Source organism: Salvia splendens, chromosome 5 (assembly GCF_004379255.2).
Source record: "Salvia splendens isolate huo1 chromosome 5, SspV2, whole genome shotgun sequence".
NCBI classification, from domain to species: Eukaryota; Viridiplantae; Streptophyta; class Magnoliopsida; order Lamiales; family Lamiaceae; genus Salvia; species Salvia splendens.
In genome coordinates, this window is record NC_056036.1 from 39,068,654 (window position 1) to 39,087,368 (window position 18,715).

At 35.9% G+C, this 18,715-nt stretch overlaps 2 protein-coding genes and 2 long non-coding RNA genes across 10 annotated transcripts; 3 read left to right on the forward strand and 1 right to left on the reverse strand.

The window, feature by feature from the left end:
- Positions 1-2,228: 2,228 nt before the first annotated feature.
- LOC121805865 lies at positions 2,229-6,235 on the forward strand. 2 transcript variants are annotated; one of them, XR_006051544.1, is made up of 3 exons: positions 2,229-2,770; positions 2,952-3,035; positions 5,915-6,235. It is a non-coding gene; the product is annotated as an uncharacterized LOC121805865 (long non-coding RNA). The 2 variants fall into 2 exon arrangements; XR_006051543.1 differs by lacking the exon at positions 2,952-3,035.
- A 1,895-nt stretch (positions 6,236-8,130) lies between these two features.
- Positions 8,131-13,178, forward strand: LOC121803536 (mediator of RNA polymerase II transcription subunit 25-like). Of its 6 annotated transcripts, XM_042203169.1 has the most exons (15): positions 8,131-8,425; positions 8,666-8,696; positions 8,820-8,883; positions 9,007-9,137; positions 9,404-9,613; positions 9,698-9,763; positions 10,007-10,214; positions 10,525-10,923; positions 11,002-11,132; positions 11,362-11,415; positions 11,589-11,617; positions 11,970-12,038; positions 12,143-12,227; positions 12,373-12,458; positions 12,556-13,178. In XM_042203169.1, the coding sequence occupies exons 1-15, from the start codon at positions 8,328-8,330 to the stop codon at positions 12,563-12,565; spliced, it is 1,671 nt and encodes a 556-aa protein (XP_042059103.1). In that variant the 5' UTR covers positions 8,131-8,327; the 3' UTR covers positions 12,566-13,178. The 6 variants fall into 6 exon arrangements, 4 of the variants coding, with proteins under 4 accessions (XP_042059103.1, XP_042059102.1, XP_042059104.1 ...); XR_006051054.1 differs by having other exon boundaries at positions 10,525-11,132; positions 12,356-12,458; XM_042203168.1 differs by having other exon boundaries at positions 10,525-11,132.
- A 968-nt stretch (positions 13,179-14,146) lies between these two features.
- On the forward strand, positions 14,147-15,402 carry LOC121803407 (protein ASPARTIC PROTEASE IN GUARD CELL 1-like). Its single transcript, XM_042203075.1, has one exon. It carries the CDS (start codon positions 14,620-14,622, stop codon positions 15,052-15,054), a length of 435 nt encoding a protein of 144 aa, XP_042059009.1. The 5' UTR covers positions 14,147-14,619; the 3' UTR covers positions 15,055-15,402.
- A 1,479-nt stretch (positions 15,403-16,881) lies between these two features.
- On the reverse strand, positions 16,882-18,350 carry LOC121802820. The gene is made up of 2 exons (XR_006050849.1): positions 17,197-18,350; positions 16,882-17,099 (listed from the first exon to the last, which is right to left on the reverse strand). It is a non-coding gene; the product is annotated as an uncharacterized LOC121802820 (long non-coding RNA).
- Between the last annotated feature and the right edge of the window lie 365 nt (positions 18,351-18,715).

Sequence of the window (18,715 nt, forward strand, 5' to 3'; positions counted from 1 at the left end):
TACCAAACATAATCCAAAATAGCATACATTATACGATTACTTTTGTACATTATTCATTGTTAGGCATGTACAAAGGTACATCATTTAGTATTAAGCATGTACATTAAAGGCCAATTTTCGTACATAATTTACTGTTGGAAATCCAAAACACGTAAAAAAGTGAAATTCAATGTATGTAGTGGTATTATACCCTAGCCTCATGGATTGCTAAACCTTAGGAAAATAATTCAAACTCCGTACCCTTAGTGATTGTTTCATTTGAGAGTGGGTAATACATCCTAGCCCCATGGATTGCTAAACCCAAAGGGTGTAGATTCAACTCTCGCCAAACATTATATAATGTAACAAAAATGACAACGAATGCAAGCAAAATCTAACAAAATTGTGTACATAATGTCACAAATGAACAATGTACTGTACACAATCACCTAAATAATGTAAAATTCAAAAGATTACATTATCGAACAACATATTCCTACAACACATAATGTACAACACTCATGATTATAATGTAACAAACAACATGGTAACACATCATACTTTATCCAAAAACATTCCCTCGAATACAGATTCACGGACCAAAACCGAACTAATTCCCGATTATCAAAAATCGACAATATCCAAAGCAATTAGAGCGGAAACCACAAATTTCACTGAAGAACGGGCGTCTAATTGTAAAACCCAGATATTTTAGGGTCGAACTTTACCAAAAAAAGTTCATGGAAACTGAAGACTTCCGTCGTCTTCAGAGTGTTAAGGTTTGTTGAATTTTCGTCGTCTTTAGAGCGTCAACCGGCGACCGAATCAGGGATGGTTGAATCGCAATCAACACACCTTGAAATAGAGAACAGTAGATCGTGGATTGTTGTGATTTTCAGTACCTTCTTCGGAGAGTGGACAGTGTGAGAGAGTAGACGACGACTCCGAAATAGAGAAAATTTGTGATGCTTAGTAATGATCCGAGAGAGAAATTTGGGGATACTAGGGTTTGAAAGAGAGAGAAAGTGAGGGAGACAAAATGTTGATGGTGAGAGAGAGAGTGTGTGTGTGTGAATCATCTTCCTAATTAAAAACGCGAAAATCATGGACAAGCAGTTCAAATCCGTTTCTTCCAATTCCTGTGATACCTATTTTATTCCTATAATGTAATTTTCGGTGCTAATAATGTCACACGGGAATAAATGATCTGAGTCTTCCAAATTAAAGATCAAAAGGCTGATATTAGTGTTGTGTATAACACTAAGAGGGCATAAGGACCTTAATGCTCCCCATTGATAATATGTGAAATCTTATTTCGAGATTTTCGTAGGTGTATTTTTGTTGTTTACCATAGACTATAGATTGATAATTATGTTGGTTCAAGTTGCTTGGAAAAAATGATTGTAAATGTAGAGTCGGATAGGAGAAAAAAAATGGAGATGAAATTTGAAAAATTATTTCTTCTTTTAAAAATTTAAATGGTTTTAACTTTTAGTTTTTTTGTTTTCAATTTTCTGGTATCTTTTTCGCTGCTTTAATTTTGGAATACTATCTTCTTTGCTTTTGCTGAAACTAGTGTTAACACCCGTGCTATGCACGGGCAAAACGATTTTCGAAAGAGATGTTGAATAATAAGGAAAATAAGATAAAACTAAAGAGAATAACAATGATGGTTATTCTCAGGGAATAAAAATACACCTTGATGAGTAGTAACACTATCACTTATAATTATAAGACACTGAACGAATACCCCAACGTCAACTACACAAAGAAAAATTATACTCCCTTCGTCCCAACTAAGTTGGTACAAAACTTTTGGGCACAAAGAAATCGCGATTTAGGAAGAAATTAAGAAATTTGCACGACTATTATAAAAATGCGAAAACAATAGAAACTCCTATCAACTACTACAATTTATAATTATAATGGTAGAGAGTTATGATAATAATGATCCAAAAAAAGTTGAACTTCTGGGCCAAACAATATCATCATATTAAAAACAGCCTAATTAAATTCTTCAGGAAAGCCCACACAAAAAACAAATGAAACCCAAATATTTCCATTTATCTGAAACTGGCCCAATATAAAAACTGATTTTTTTAAAAGACCCAATTTTGAGAAAAAAGGAAGGAGCCCAAACGATATTCATTAAACTTACTCACTTAACAATAACAAACTACAATTAATCAATATAATTAATCAACATTATGATTTAATAACATAATTTAACGAAAATATAAATAGCAATTTTCATTCTCAGCATCGACATTACAAACCCTAGAAGATCATCCTCCTCGCCGACTTCGCAGCTAACCGCGACAAACGTCACCGGTGACGGCGAAAAAACTCCACCCCAACAGCAAATTGGCGACGAACACATCTACTCATCGCCCGTTCGAGAGAAAAATCGTGGAAAATTCCATAACCATCACCAAATCGACAAAACCCTAAATCGCTCTCCACCTTTTAAGCCTCAACCGATAAAATCGGAGAAATAGAAGCCGTTTATGGAGTTATTTTCCTCCACTTCCGCGAACTTCAGCGCCTCAAACACAGAATCAGCGACGAAACCTAAATCCTCCGAATCTCACCGCTTGACCAGAATCGAAGAAATCGAAGCCGTGGAAGCCATCTACAGCGTTATTTTCCTCCACTGCTGCTAACTTAACAGCCTCAAAAACTGATTCAGCGACGTAAGCACAAATCCTAAGTATCTAACCGCCTGCACCGATGAACACGGACAAGCAGAAGACGCAAACGGAGATGAAATCCTATCCATCACTAGAAAAAGGTAGAAAGTTCTTCCTTTGAGTATCAATATCTTTTTTCATAGCATGTTTCAAATTTTGACTAATTAAGGTAGAGCATATCTGTTTGCAAACAGAGCTAAAATTTTTACTTTATTTGGGACTGAATAAATTGAATCCCTAGTCTATTCACATCTGAAACACTAACCTATTCATGGTTTGCAGTGATAAAATGGCAAGTTTGTTGAACAAAGTTGTAAGCCTAAATCTATGCCCTAAATTATATTCATATTTACAAAAATATAGCAGGTATATTTACTTACTTGAACTCAAAAGTATATATTGATACTTAGTTTAAAACTCTTCAAAATTGCAGATTGTTTTCCAACGTGTTAGTTACCATCTTACATTCTGCTTTGTATGAACTTGGGCTCTGTTATGTTAGCTTAAGTAAGTATACAGCAAGTATACTTATTCTTGAAAGCATTAGCTACCCACCAAGTGCCCTCACCACCTTTATTGAACCCGTGCGCCCACTAACATTGAGTGATTGTGAATTGGAAAATGCTCTTGCGGGGTTCTCGTGACTGATAGGGATAATCTCTATCACATGCATGTTTAGTAAAAAGATCATGTTAAGTATACTCAGATTGAACACGCTTTTGTCTAACAAATGAAGCTGACAGTGAAAGTACACTAAAAATTTCTTAATATGTAAAGCATGCTCCGTAAACCTAAGAGAAAAGAGATTAAAAATATCTAAACAGTCCTATAAAAACATAAAATAAAACTGGTATAATGAACCACTGTAAAAAAAAAACTTAAATAGAATGTTAAGGAAGAATAAAACATAACAATAAATCATAAGTCATAAGCTTAAAAGCTCAATAATAAGCTAAAAAGATGATCCCAAAAAACAAAACTTAAACATTGTCATAACTTCAAAACACAAGCCAAATATCTTTATAAGGATCTACTCCCACCATTCACTTTCTGCCTTTTAAGAGCCTCAAAATCAGTGTCATCTTCACATGCATCAAACTCCATATCCAAGCATCTCTTCCCAGTGCCTTCCTCAATCCATTTAGAATTATTGTCATTCTCTATATTGGACAAGTTTGGTGTTTGAAAGCTTTTCTGAGTGCCCTGTAACGTAAAAAAATTAATAACAGAATAAAACAAATAGAATAATAATAATAATTAAAATAAATACCTCAGCAAGATCATTTCCAAACAATAGATCAGACAGCTTCACCTGAGAACTAATATGTTCTGAAACAAAACCTTCAGGGATATATTTTTCAACAATTTCAGGAGTTTTACAGACTTTATTCACAGTAAATGGATAACTAACTGGATAATCAAAATGATCCTTTAGCTGGACTTTAAACAAAAAATTCTGTCCACAAAACTTGTCCTCTATCCTCCTAGGAATGGAATCAGTTAAATGAATCTGCAACAAAAATAAAAGATACTATAAGATATATTCAAATTATAAAAACTATAGCATTGTTTCTTATTATATATACCTCACCTGCATTAACAATATCTTCAACTTTCAAATCCAATAGCTGAATAACCTCTCTATCCCAAAGCAGAAGTGAAACATTGCTAGTGTCATCAACAATATTTAGAACAAATTTGTACCTACAAAAGATTCAATTTTAAAAAATTTTAAAAATGCTATAACTCTGATTAATCAAACTAATCAAACCACTATAACAATAATAAAATTAAATACCTCCTTTTGGCATAACCAAAAGTCTTCTTACAACGCACACAATAATACTTCCCAGGGGCAACTTATTCATGATTCTTTACACAAATCTTGCGGGAGTCGTAAAACCATTGACCATAGTGACATTCCACAGAAATAACCCTTCCAAACACCCAATATGAACCACTCTGTGAATAAGAATAAGACACAAACTAAGTTGAGATTTTAATCAGTAAAGTAACAACAATAAAGAAAAAGGCAAAATTATATAAAAAAATATTCACTACCTCAAGACACAAGACATCCTCCAGGCTCTTCAGTTGCAGGTCATCAAACTCACTATTTATATTCTTTCCAACTTCACCTAATGACACCATACTCATGAAAGTTTGATCCCCAGATATCCTAAAACAATAAATTAAATATAAGAATGTTAAAATTAATGACATAATATTATTACAATACAATAAATTCAATAACAGTTGTTATCATACCTGCTTGTAAACTGCTTAACCTCACTTATATCAGCATTGATAAAAACTTGGGAGGAATTAAAATGTGTGGACACACGCATCTCACCTAAAAAAATACAGTTATTGAAATAATGATTAAAAAAACTTACAAAAATTAAAACAAATTAAAAAACTAATAGAAACAAAAAAAAACTAAAAACAAACAGAAAAATAAATATTAGTTAAACATATTACCTCTAAAAATATTTGGCCGGCAAAATTGAACAATTATTATAGGCAATGTTCCTTTACTTTTCTCCAACTGTTGAAGATAAGAATCAACGTTTGCATCCCAAATTGTGCAAAAGATCCTGTTATGACTGCAATAAAAGGGAAAAAAAGATTAATAAGATTAGAAACCTTGATTCTTAATTTTCAACATCGTTTTCAACTTACTTCTCATCTTCAATTTCAACCTCAATGAGTCTATATTTAGGCTAACATAAAACTCTCCCAGTGCAGCAATCACTCCTATTACATATGCAAAATTGAAAAGTTAATATCTAGAAAAATATAAAGTAACAAAATACCTAAAAATATGTAAACATAATACCAAAAAATGTTTCTTCAGCAGCTCGGTCAAGCCTTGCTATCTCATCAAAATTCTTAAATGCAAACATAAAATACTGGAATTTAGAATCTGTGACTTCAAACATTTTAGTTTTGGCAACCATGGTGAGCCTAAATTGGTGACTGGTGGTCTTGTTCTTGAGATTGTTTGGTCTCACAAGAAAATTCCTAATGCAAAATAACCCTCGGTCCCTTAGTTTAGCAGCAATATTCTGGCATGAATACCCTGGAAATGATGCTTGAATTCTGGTGCCCTATTCACAAAAATGACCATAATTTAGAGAATGAAAATATATGTTAAAAAAAACTAAAAGTAATCAATAGTTTGTTTTTCTTATATTTTGTTATCTCCATTATAAGTCTGATATTTATTATAAATTCATTTTCAGAATATGAAGAAGTCAGAAAACATACCACGCGATCATGGAAGACAGCTTCCAAGGTCTTATCATTCTTATCTCCAGAATTGTTCTCATAAAGCCGGACACAATAGACCTTGATGACAGAGGTAGGCACTTTAGGCAGAAGATTATTAACCAAGGTAATTAAAGGTGCCATTCTTCGGTAGAACTTTCTGCAGTAAAAAGAGATATTGAAAAATTACAGCTTTACTTTTCCAGTCAATGAAATAATTATATATATATTGTAATAGAATAGTGGTGTTTTTTATAAAGCCTATGCAAATCTAACAGAAATAGGCTACAACCCTACATTGAATTATCGATGCATACAAAACTAATCACACTTAAGATCCAAATTAAACAAACTGACTTTTACAATAAGATAATAAAAATTAAGCTAAGATTGCCAAATTTTATGACGTTTCCCGTCCAAATGTGGGCCCAGTGGCACTTCTGTAAATTTTCCAAACAAGTCTCCCTTTATATGAGTATAGATATGAATTGGGTGTGGCGTGTTGTACTTATCATGCTCATCTGTTGTGACAGAATAGAATAATTGTATAATTGTACTTATCATGCTCATCTGTTATGACAGAATAGAACAATTGTATAACTGAGACAAATAAAAACATAAAGAAATACAGATTCACGTGGTTCACCAACGTTTTGTTTGCTACGTCCACGGGTGGGAAACATAGAACAGATTGTATTCAGATTGTTTTCGGATTACAGAGTTTTTTTTTTTTTTTTTTTTTTTTTTTTTTAGTATTTTCGGATTACAGAGTTATGTGCCCTACTTTTATATAAATATGCCTCTGTTTGGCTAGCGGCAAACTGTACAAATTCAAGGCATACTAACATCCCCAAATGCGCCCATATGCATGAATGATAAGGAAATGGCAGCAAAATTTAAATAGATATTATCATGATGAAATTCAGATACTATATACTAATATTTCTTGAAATATGGAATTAAGAGTATGAGTTTTTCTTTGAAATTGCACTGTTATTGTATGTGGATTGTGCATCTTGAAATATGGAACTAAGATATTGCGTTATGTATAAATAAGTCAATTAATCAAGTCTACACATAGATTAAAGCCAAATATAGTTTAGGATTCAAAAGACATGCATCCATAAAAGTATTTGTTATGGATCACTGCAATAAACTTATCTTTTTGAACACAATAATTGCGTTATGTATAAATAAGTCGATTAATCAAGTCTACACATAGATTAAAGCCAAATATAGTTTAGGATTCAAAAGACATGCATTCATAAAAGTATTCGTTATGGATCACTGCAATAAACATATCTTTTTTAACACAATAATTGAGACGGAATTACTTGCATTGAATTTTTTTTTTAAATAATAATAATTTAGGACGCAAAAGAAAGCGTCTTAAGGATAAATTAACTTAATATTTTGATTTTGTTTAAGACGCCTCTATTTATATCCTCTAATTTTAATTGAGACACCAATAATGATAACACTTTTCGAAATGTCATGGTATATTTAAAAATATAAATTAGCGTTAATAAAAATGTCTTTAACCATTTTTTTATTACAGTGAATTCAAGATATAAAATATTGCGGCATAAGAGATGTGTAAGTCACGTGTTGAGGTTGAGAATTGGGCTTTACTAAAGTTTGAAATTGTTTTAAAATATTTGGTAAAGCCATTAATTTGGGCCTAAGTTGAGAACCTATTTAAAAACTCAACCCCCCTTTCTTATTTCTCTCCCATGTCATTCTATTTGTCACTTTTCAAGCTTAATAACTATACTACAGATAAAATACTTGAAAGTCTTATAGAGATACTGGATAGGTATATAATAGAGGACTATGATCAATATTCAATACCATATCAAATTAGTTTTAAACGTAGAACAACATCATTATACGATAATCTGAAGGTCATTATAATGAACAAATGACAAACTTATAATGAACTCCAGATTTTTAAATTACATAAGATGACGTCATTGTTTTTAAGTCTATGAATTTCCTATCATGAACTACGAATAAAAGTGTAATGAATATGTTTGGTATTTTGCAGTTAAAACTAGTCTGGTACTCCCTCTGTTCCCTTATAGTTGATACGAAACCTTTTTGTCGCGGAGTTTAAGAAATGAATATTTAGAGTATTAAAGATAAAGAGAATAGAGGAGAAAATTATTTCTATTATAACAAAATTATTTTCTACCATTACGGAAATTTACGGTTTACTTTAAAAGTTAGTTAGTTGCTGGATTGATTAAAACGGAGAGGGAATTGAAAGTGTGTTTTAGAAATCAAATCAAGCTCAAGGGCGCCCAAATTAATCCCAAATTCCTTCTGAGACAAATGAAGAAAAGTTGCAGTGAAAACGACGATTGATTGGGGAATTTCGTCGAACTCATGGCGGCGAAGCAGTTGATCATAGTTGTCGAAGGCACTGCCGCCACTGGGCCCTTCTGGCAGACTATCTTCTCCGACTACTTGGACAAGATCATTCGGTATCTTTCTAAAAAACTCGTTACACCACTGCGTTTTTGTGTGTGTGTGTGTGTATGTGCGCACGTCTAGTTGATCATGATTTTGTCTTGGAATTCTTGGCTTGCTTAGTAGTGCATGTTAACTGTGCTTGTATTGACTGTTAAGATTGGATTTGCACTGCTATTTGCGTGAAAATTATGATCCTCAAGCAATGTGAAAATAGACTGAACTCATGCAGTTTTTTCCTTAAATCTTTGCAGATGTTTCTGTGGGGATGATTCCATAGGTCAGGTACGCATAAATGACACTTTTCATATTTTACTTGAGTGAATAATCTTTTTATTAGGACTAGATTTGGTGTTTTTTCATGTTATGTTCTTCTATTTCATGTTTCTTTATGTTTTTACTTTTCAGGAGACATCAACCCCACAAGTGGAGCTATCACTGGTTGTGTTTACCGTTCATGGTCCATACAGTGGTGTGTAGTTTGTGTTCTAATATTAACCTTCTCCATTTCCTGTTTGACATATTTGAAAAGAAATCCAGAGTAATATTATCCTCCCTTATATAATCTTACCATCAATGTTTGTCATTCTTTCAGCTTGCCTTGTACGGCGGACTGGTTGGACTAGGAACATGGACTTGTTGTTGCACTGGCTCTCAGTCATACCTTTTGCAGGTGGTGGTTTCAGTGATGCCGCAATTGCTGAAGGGCTAGGTGAAGCTTTAATGGTATCTGGATGTGTAATTTTATTCTTCCAAGTTTATTATAGGGTATCTTCTGATTTTGGAGTTGGCGACATACAAATTGCCTTGTTAATGTTTGGCCACATTATGACTCGGGAATTACCTCTAAACTACAAGTTGATCCTAATTTTCTGCATTATGATTCTTGATGATAATTGGTATGTAACCGAGGGCTATACACCATTGTATTATTGTCATTCCTTCAACATTTTATTGTAATTTACTATACTATTTTTTGTTGCATTCACTAGATGTTCTCTACCTCAAATGGAAACCAAAATCAGAATATGGAGTCACAATCACAAAGACATTGTATTCTTATTGCTGCGAGCAACCCTTACCCATTGCCAACACCTGTGTATGGATCACAATCCCAGCGTACAGAGCAGAGCGACAACACTGAAACACCAACAGATAATCGCCTATTTGATGCAGAAGCAGTAGCAAAATCATTCGCCCAGGTACTGCGAAAATATTTCATCTGCCTTGAATAAAAGCCTTTTCATATTACTAGGCATCTCACCAGCATTTGTTTTTTTTTGCAGTCTGCTATCTCTCTATCTGTTATTTGTCCAAGGAAGCTACCCAAACTAGGAGCTATCTACAATGCAGTACGTTTTCCACTTACCTAAAGCTTATATGTTTGCATCCTACTGTGCTCCTTACAAACTTGTCTGGGTTTACTCTAAATTCATTAGAGTTGCTTTTGCTTTGCTTTTGTAATGTTTTGATGGTTGTGCAATTTGCTGTTTCCACTCCAGTCCTTGAATTGAATTGAGATGGAATCTTTCAGCTTGTATTTTATCTTTCAAAGAGCTAATGACTATGCTGAATATTATCGACATGTTAATCAGGGAAAGAACAATCCACGAGCCACAGATCCACCGCCAGATAATGTTAAAAATCCTCACTTCCTTGTCCTCATCTCAGATAATTTTGTGGAGGCTCGCATTGCCTTAACTAGGTCCGGGTTGTTAAATTTGCCATCAAATCAAAACCCCGTGAAGATGGATGTGACACCAACTGGTCCCGCTCCTTTGATGTCTGGACCACTTCCATCAGGTGGCTTTTGCATGCTTATCTTAGTTTGTTGCCTATTATTGTCATGCTTTAATTTTTTAAATAACATGAACCTAGATCTTCTAGAAGTAAATATCACTTCCAATGAATTCTTTCTGATGTTAGGTGAATAATTTAGTCATCACACTCTATGATCTATCTATTTATTCGCTCTTGATCAAGAAGTTATCTAAGATTATTAGAATATGGTTGCTTGCTTTCTAATTTTGATTTGTGCTGGATGAGTTCTATTATAATCTTGGCAATATAAATATTTGGTGCTTATGCTATACACTTTTTCTACAAATTTCAGCTGTTGCTAAGCCTGCTTCTCAAGCTGTTGCAAGCTTACAAACTTCTTCACCAATATCAACGTCACAGGAAATGGCTCCAAACACTGAAAATGCTCAAGATATGAAACCTCTTGTAAACAATACAACGCCCTCCTTGCCTCCAGTTGGAGGTGCAGCAGCAAATGTGAGAATTTTGAATGACGTGGCACAAGCAAGTCAAGTCCTAGCTAATGGAACCTCTATTGCGCTTCCTTCTATGGGTGGTACGCCTATGCTACCAAATATGATGTCTAGTGGAATGACGTCGTCAGTGCCTTCAGCTCAAATTGTAATGTCATCTGGTCCATCAGCTGTCGCATCAATTACCCGATCGTTGCCAATACCAGCTGCCACCACACAAATGGCACAGATAGGAATGGGTATGAATCAGAACATGATGAGTGATGGAGGTACGTCTGGTATTCCTTCTGGAAATGACAGCATGATGCCTACTCCAGGAATGTCCCAACCGATGCAACCAGGAATGGAGCCTGTTGGGGTGAATGGTTCTGTGGTAAATATGCCCATCAATCAGCAGACATCGAGTACAATGCCGCCATCACTACCAATACAAGTTAAATTCTGGGAGGTAACTTATGTTCTTCTCAAGTTGTTGGTATATAGGCTTAAGCAACCAAATATGCAGATTTTCCAGTAACTAAAAAAATATCAAAGGATTTTTTCCTTGAAAATCTACTTGTGATTTTGCTTGCGGAAAATAAAGAATAAACAACATGCAAAATACAAAATTGAGTCCGTTGTTGCCATAGTGTAAGCATATTCAGCCTCTGAAACTTTTTTTGAGTCCGTTGTTACAGGGAAACTTATCAGGACAGCGCCAAGGCAAGCCTGTTTTCATCACTAGACTGGTGGTAAGCCCTTACAAACTAAAATTCTGAATCCTGTTCTACTTTTAAAAAACTGGTTACATGAATTTTGGATAATTGTTAGTTTGAAATGTTTTGAGTATAAAACCTTCCATTTCATTCATATTATTCTATCATTTTACTTCTTCATGTTCTTATATTCAGTTTTCTGGTGTCAGGGATACAGGAAGTCCTCAGCTTCTGAGACGTATGACAAATTTCCCCAATTCTTTACTTTGCCTTTACACATTTCTTTCATTGTTATTCTGCGGTTCTGATTAACTCGTGAGAATGATTTCTCTCAACATCAATGGCAATGTGCTTCTATTTCCCTTACCCTGACAACTGAACCTAATGATCACATCTTATTGACTTTATGTACTTTGTACTCCCTCCGTCTCATTTTAAGTGAGACATTTCATTTTATGGCAAAAAGCAACACTCTATATCTATCGTACTTTTTCTCTCTACTTTTTTTCACTCCTAAAAACTCATGCCCAAAAGAAATGTCTCACTGTCACATGTAATGGGACGGAGGGAGTAACATTTTTTTCTTACAGGCTTGGTGCAAATTGGCCTCCGACATTGCAGATGGTTCGCCTGATATCCCAGGACCATATGAATAACAAGTAATGTCCTCTTAGAAAAGTTGTACTCCTTTTGTTCGCATGTCTGATACATGTTATATTTGTAGTTGAATTCTTACCTGTGAGGTTATTGGTATGTATGCCAGGAAATACGCTGGAAAGGGTGAGTTTCTAGTTTTTCGTGCAATGGATCAGCATGGATTTCTTGATCAGCTTAAAGATAAGAAACTTGTAAGTCATCAGTGCTACTAACTACGAACTTTGTTCAAACTACAGTTGCTAATCAATTAACTTATCTGATCAAACTACGAATTCCTTTTGTTTTGTTTTGTTTTGAATGCATTTCTCATATTTCTCAGTTGGATGGAACTCGTAGTGTGCAGTAATACAGTTACCATCCCAGACACTGTTGCTCTCACATTCCTATAAAGCATTGCACCTGACTGCAAAGCTTTACCCCGGGTAAGAAATACTATCTTACTCTGGTTCCGGTTGGTCCTGCTACACCTTTCTCTCTCTGTCTCTCGACCTGACTATCATACCCATCATGTCTCTCCAGGATATGGTAGTGTTTAAGCCACAAATAACCAATCCTCAGCAACTTCAAATATGAGGCAGCAGCAGCAGCAACGACCCCCCTCATGGCGCATAAGACACAACAACAACCTCTTATTCAGTCGCATCAACAACAGTAGTAGCCAATGTCCAAGCTGCAACAGCATTAAAATCCTCAAATGCAACAACAGCCACCACAACAGATGGTTGGTACGGGTATGAATCAAGGGTATGTGCAAGGAGCTCCGAACATGCTGGCAGGAAATTTCCTGAGTTAACGACATTTCGTACTTGCCGTTAACTTGTAGACTGTAGAGTCACATCTCTTGGTAATTCATACAAAGAAATTACATGGTTTAGTTTTGTACTAGCTGCTGCTGCTGCTGCTGCTTTACCTTGTAGGATTGTTTTTGCATTTATGTCTTGCTTTTATTACAATGTGATCTGAGTTCGTTTTCAAATCCACATTATACAAATGGGCATAATTTCACTTGTATACGGTTAACCGAATCAACAAGTCGCCTTTTTTCTTTCTTTTATTTTCTTTAGTTAATAGCTAGCAATACATGCTCTGGTTTGTACGAGTGACTAAGAAGAAGTATTAATTATATACATACTTTCCATTTACTTTCCATTTTATCACAAATTATTATAAACTCTTGTATTTTCTGATAATAGTTTCAAAATTTACCAAACCATAATAATTGGAATGTCAAACGTGTATATGAACAGCAAGCTTTTAAAGTTTCATGAATTGTGAGTACCACCTAAACTTTTAACATTCTCTTTCACTACCCTTGTATAATTGCTAAATTTGCGCAATCATAATTATGCATACCACGATACTATAATGTAGCATTATCTGCTGTGATTTTGAAACCAAAGTTCGAATCACGTATAAGTTTATTACTAAAATTTACTTTACTTTAAAACTCTAAATCATGAAGAAAATTGTAATAAAACCTTCAACTGCAAGACCGTACAAGTTTCCCAAGAATTTAGTAGGCCAATTGTTTAAGCAATCAACATCCATGCAACAAAGATAAGAGCAAACCAAAGAGTTGATAGTACAATTATGCTTAGTTCTCATTAATTTGGTCCACCATTTTGTCATCCCACGGAAAACAAATTAAAAACATAATTGAAAAAGGGTTATGATTGGAAAAAGCAAATATGACCCAATATGTATTGTTTGCATCATTATTGTGTAGTGTGAAGAAAAATGGGTTGAAATTATGTACGTGGTACTAAATGGTGTGTTTATCAAACTAACGAAGAATAAAAATAAAATTGTGATGCTCTAGCTCAAATGATATTTTCAGTGAATTGGTTGCTTTGCATTGATTTTAAAACAACGATAGTGCTATCACATGTTATAATGGAAAACCGATTTGATTGTGATTCGTAGATCCTGCAAAACCCCAATAAAGCTTTTCAATACACTTGTGGATAACTCTATATCGAGGCCAAATTCACCAATTCAAGTAAAGAAGTAGAGAAAATTTTCCTCATTAAATTACATAAATTTGATTAGAGTTGAATTATTTTAAAATCCCAATGTTGGTTCCACAATCACAGCTGAGCTGCCTGTTTGTCTCTATGATCAAATTATGAAAATAGACACCAAGTTATTATTCGACTCTCTTTTCATGACACAAATAAGAAGTCAACGCTCATGCAAAACAAGTGAAACCCCAAAATCATATTAAAATTAACAAAACAAACCTATTTCCTCTCTTCCCATTCAAAGCGTGTCTTCTCCCTCCCAACATTCAAAATCTGTAAAAATATCATAGGTTGGCAATCCTCCTTTTTCATCAATGGATCCTCTCCGTTTCCGCTGCCTCCAGCACCCAATTCCAACTCCGATAATATCCTTCATGTTTCTGCCACCATTTCCAACACCCAGTCCCTGTTCTCTGATCGGCCTCGGCGGCGGCAAGCTCTCCTTCCCCTCGCAGATCAACGCCACCCCACCTCCTTCTCCTACTGCCTCGTCGACCGTGACTCCGCCTCCGCCTCCACGTTCTACTACGTGGATCTGTCCGGAATCAGCGTCTCCGGCGAGATGCTGCCGATCTCTCCGTCGACGTTCAAGCTGAACGTCGACAGCGGCGAGGGCGGCGTGATTGTGGACTCCGGCACGGCTGTGACGAGGCTGCAGGAGGAGGCGTACGACGCGATGCGAGAGGCGTTTAGGAAGGGGACGGCGGACCTGCTGGAGGCGGACGGAGTGGCGCTGTTCGACACGTGCTACGATCTGAGCTCGAGGACGAGCGTGGAGGTGCCGACGGTGTCGTTTCATTTCTCGAACGGGAAGGAGCTGGATTTACCGGCGAAGAACTACATGATTCCGGTGGACTCAGCAGGGACATTCTGCTTCGCCTTCGCAGCGACGTCGTCTGGGCTTGGGATTATTGGGAATGTTCAGCTTCAGCAGCAGGTGACACGTGTCACTTATGATCTCGCTAATTCTCTCATTGGATTCTCTTCCAATAATTAATTGCTAACCAAAAAAATTTACTAGTACTACCACTAGACCCGTGATTTGTGAGTGTGTAGACCGGGCCTTAACAACTCTAAGTCCATTGTTTGGGCCCATATAGAGGCTGTGTGTAAATTGTGTAGTACGGATTAATTATCTCAATATATAGTGTTCTTGTCAACTGTGGACTAACCCACCGGGCTAGCCCAAAACCGAATGTTTTTGTTTTGGTTTGTAAATTTTTTAACCTGTTAAAATTTCAGCTCGATTTGCTTGTATCAGAGTAGAGTTGACCGAAATCTACTAGACTGACTCGATTGACATCCATACTACCACTTATAGTTGCCTCTGAATTTTGGGTATATTTTGTTTTCGGTAAAGTTTTCTTAATTTGAAATTGTAGTTATTTTATGTGCATATATAAGTATAATGTTATGGATTATGCATATTTGGTTGACAGTTGGTTTCAATTCAGTATGCATATTTGGTTGATTGCATTTGGTTTCAATTCATTCGCCTTCTATATTTCCATTTGATATGAATTTTTATATAACATTATGGGATCATTAGAGTAATATTTGTTTCTTGTATTCAACTTGAAAATCTATTATCCATTTGTATATATGAAATCTAAGAGAAATGTCATGTACTACTAAATCAAAGACAAATTATTGGTTGTAAGTTACTGGACCCAAAACAAAACAGTACCTAAATAAATGATTCTCATTTTTTGCAATGGGGGCCATTCGAATACACACATGTCTACTGTCTCTCCTTTTGCTGATCCATCACTATTCACCAACTATGTTTTTTTACGTATAGATAGTATATTACTCTTGAGTTCAAAGATCGATTTATTATGTTTTTTTCTTAATCATGTGGGATTCCAAGTTCCAAACTATTAGGACAATGAGTTTTAGTTATCTGAACTATAGTCTTAATGATATGTTGGGCAAATTGCACTTGAATACCAATTCGATGAATTGCAATTAATGTAAGTATCATTATTATATTGACATACGTTTTATTTTGCGTACAGCTCAGTTTTGAGTAAAATATGAACATATTCCTTTAGTAGAACTGTATTTTGTCTTTATTTTATAATAATCTCAACTGCTGCTGCTGCTGCCGCCATTATCTCATGCAAATTCAATTCTCTCGAGTCTCTCGTGTGACAATAAAGTAGTGTGGGTCTGTGGGAGGGGTAACTATTTGAATCTTTGTCATTTTTTAACCACAATGCATCTTCGAAACTTGCATACTTAGGTCAACGATTGCTAATCAATCAGCCCATCCCATCCCCAAATTTTAGTCAAAATTATCACCAAACTTAAGTTTAGCCAACACACAATTCAGCCGCACATGTATTGCGATGCGAAATTCAACATGGCTGCTACCCTCACTCGGCTGCATTGCAGTTGTTGCGACGGCCACAACGAGTTTTCAATTTTTTTTAATTATTTAATGTTTTTTTTACTATTACTAATAAATAGTAATACCCATATTTCATTCTAGAGAACGTTAGATTGTATGATTAGTTTCTTAATTCTAGTTTTTACTTTTAGTTATAGTTTTCAATTAGTTTGTATTTTTTAATATTAAATTACTTTAATGTTCTAAGTTCAAGTGATATTAAGTAGTACTCCTTAGTTTTTTTTTAAACAATAGTTTTTAATTAGTTTGACTATTATATTCTAAGTTCAAGAAATATGAAGTAGTTCTCTCTTTTTAAATAATTTTGAAATTGAGTTGTGGTTTAAATGGGACGGATTGCATTGCCGATGTTGAGGTTGAAATTGTCAAACTTACCCAATGAAGAACATACCAAACAAGGAAAAGAGCATAGATGGAAAAGATTCAGAATTGACCTGTGATTGATACACACTAGAATAGATTATTCACTACCAGAAATAAGCTTGTATCACCCTATAACTAGTGGACGAATGATTACAATCAATATACAAGAATTACCCAATTCTCTCCATTTCAATATGGTATCACGAACGGGTGAGGACTCCGAACAATCTCATCATCGTCCATAAACCTTTCCCGACCTTTTGTACCTGCAAAAAAAACAAACCAATATGTCTGACGCCGAGCATTCCGACACAGAAACATCCAAACCAAAAATGGAGACACGCAGCCAAAGTTTGCACCTACCGCTCAATTTGAGGAATTTTTAGGCAAGGCTTCAGTTCTATACCAAACAAACCAGAACCAATAGTCAAGACTCAACATCCCCAATCTCTGGGAGAAACCATTGTCCAGTCGAAATTAGACGGGGAAAATTATCCTCTCTGGGCCAACCTAATGAATCGCGCGATCGGGGGAAAGGGGCTAACGTCTCACATCGATGGAGTGTCCGACCCTCCCCCTCGATCTGACCCATCTTACCAACAGTGGCAGCAACGAGATCACACCGTTTTCATCTGGATAATAAATAATATTGAAGCTGATTTGGTGACCGAAGTGTCGCAATACGCGACGGCGAAGAACTTGTGGGAGGGCCTTGCCATCACATATGGCAATGGAACCGATCCGTTCCAAGTATATGATTTGCATCGACAAACAAGTGTTATCAAACATGATGGAATGGTATTAGAGGCACTATGGAACAAACTGCAAGGCTTATGGATCTAAATTAACCGACGGGGGCCAAAACCCATAGACGGGGAAGCAGCATCAGTGATTGAGAAATACAACAAGATAGTCTAGAAACAGAGGTTATACCAGTTCATCACTGCCTTGGAGGACAAATACGAGGCCGTAAAAAAAGAGATAGTGAGGCAGGATCTTTTACCGACCGTACGTGTTGCGTACGGGATAGTTCGAAGAGAATCGAACAACGACCAGATACTTGGAACTGGAGGCAGCCTTGCGAAGGAGGCAGGACACAGAATTGGCTCTGGTCTCTCAACCATTGAACGCAGCCGTCGCAGTCAGCCACCGAACACCGCCAATTGCCCGTGGAACCGACGACAGGGGGAGGATAAGAGCAAATTGACGTGCTCACATTGTGGTGGTCGGAAACACATAAAGAGGCATGTTTTCTCCTTGTTGGATACCCAGATTGGTGTGACGATATGAAAAAGGCAAGGGCAGCAAAGTCGGCGACCCGGAACAATGGACGGGCCGCGATTACAGTGATTGACCGCGTCGCCGATACCGGGAAACCAGCAGGCAACTCCAGCAGTGAACACGGTGATGGAGCAGACCGGAAAAGCGAGGAAACGGCGAGAGCCCGACGGCCAGGGTTTGGAACGAATAAGGTAATGGAAATTTTGGGAGTAAATACATTGACTTTCATGTTTTTTCAAACTATACCCCAAAATCTCCACCTACTTCACCTAATGCACCAGCCTCACATAAATACCAAAACCCACCTATAAACTTTGCTAAATCCCAAAATATACCCCACATTGGTCCATATTTTCCAAAACAGCCCCACATTCTTCCACCAAAAATATAAAAAAGACTATAGAAAACCCAAAATTGGGTTTTGACCCTGGTATTGTTTGCAAAAATCAATTTCAGGCCCTAACTCTTATTGGCTCGTCTGAGACACGAGGAAAGGATAGTGAGTGGATATTTGACTGTGGTGCCACTGATACTATATCTTTTGATATCTGATTTTATTAACGTTTCTACTCTTCGAAAGAAAAAATTTGTCCAAACAACA

Excerpts from the sequence above, each read along its gene's own strand:
- LOC121803536 (XM_042203168.1), top strand. The coding sequence starts at position 8,328 with ATGGCGGCGAAGCAGTTGATCATAGTTGTCGAAGGCACTGCCGCCACT. Across the intron at positions 9,138-9,403 it reads GGCTAGGTGAAGCTTTAATG|ATGTTCTCTACCTCAAATGG; the intron begins GTATCTGGATGT and ends TGCATTCACTAG. Across the intron at positions 9,614-9,697 it reads TAGCAAAATCATTCGCCCAG|TCTGCTATCTCTCTATCTGT; the intron begins GTACTGCGAAAA and ends TTTTTTTTGCAG.
- LOC121803407 (XM_042203075.1), top strand. The coding sequence starts at position 14,620 with ATGCTGCCGATCTCTCCGTCGACGTTCAAGCTGAACGTCGACAGCGGC.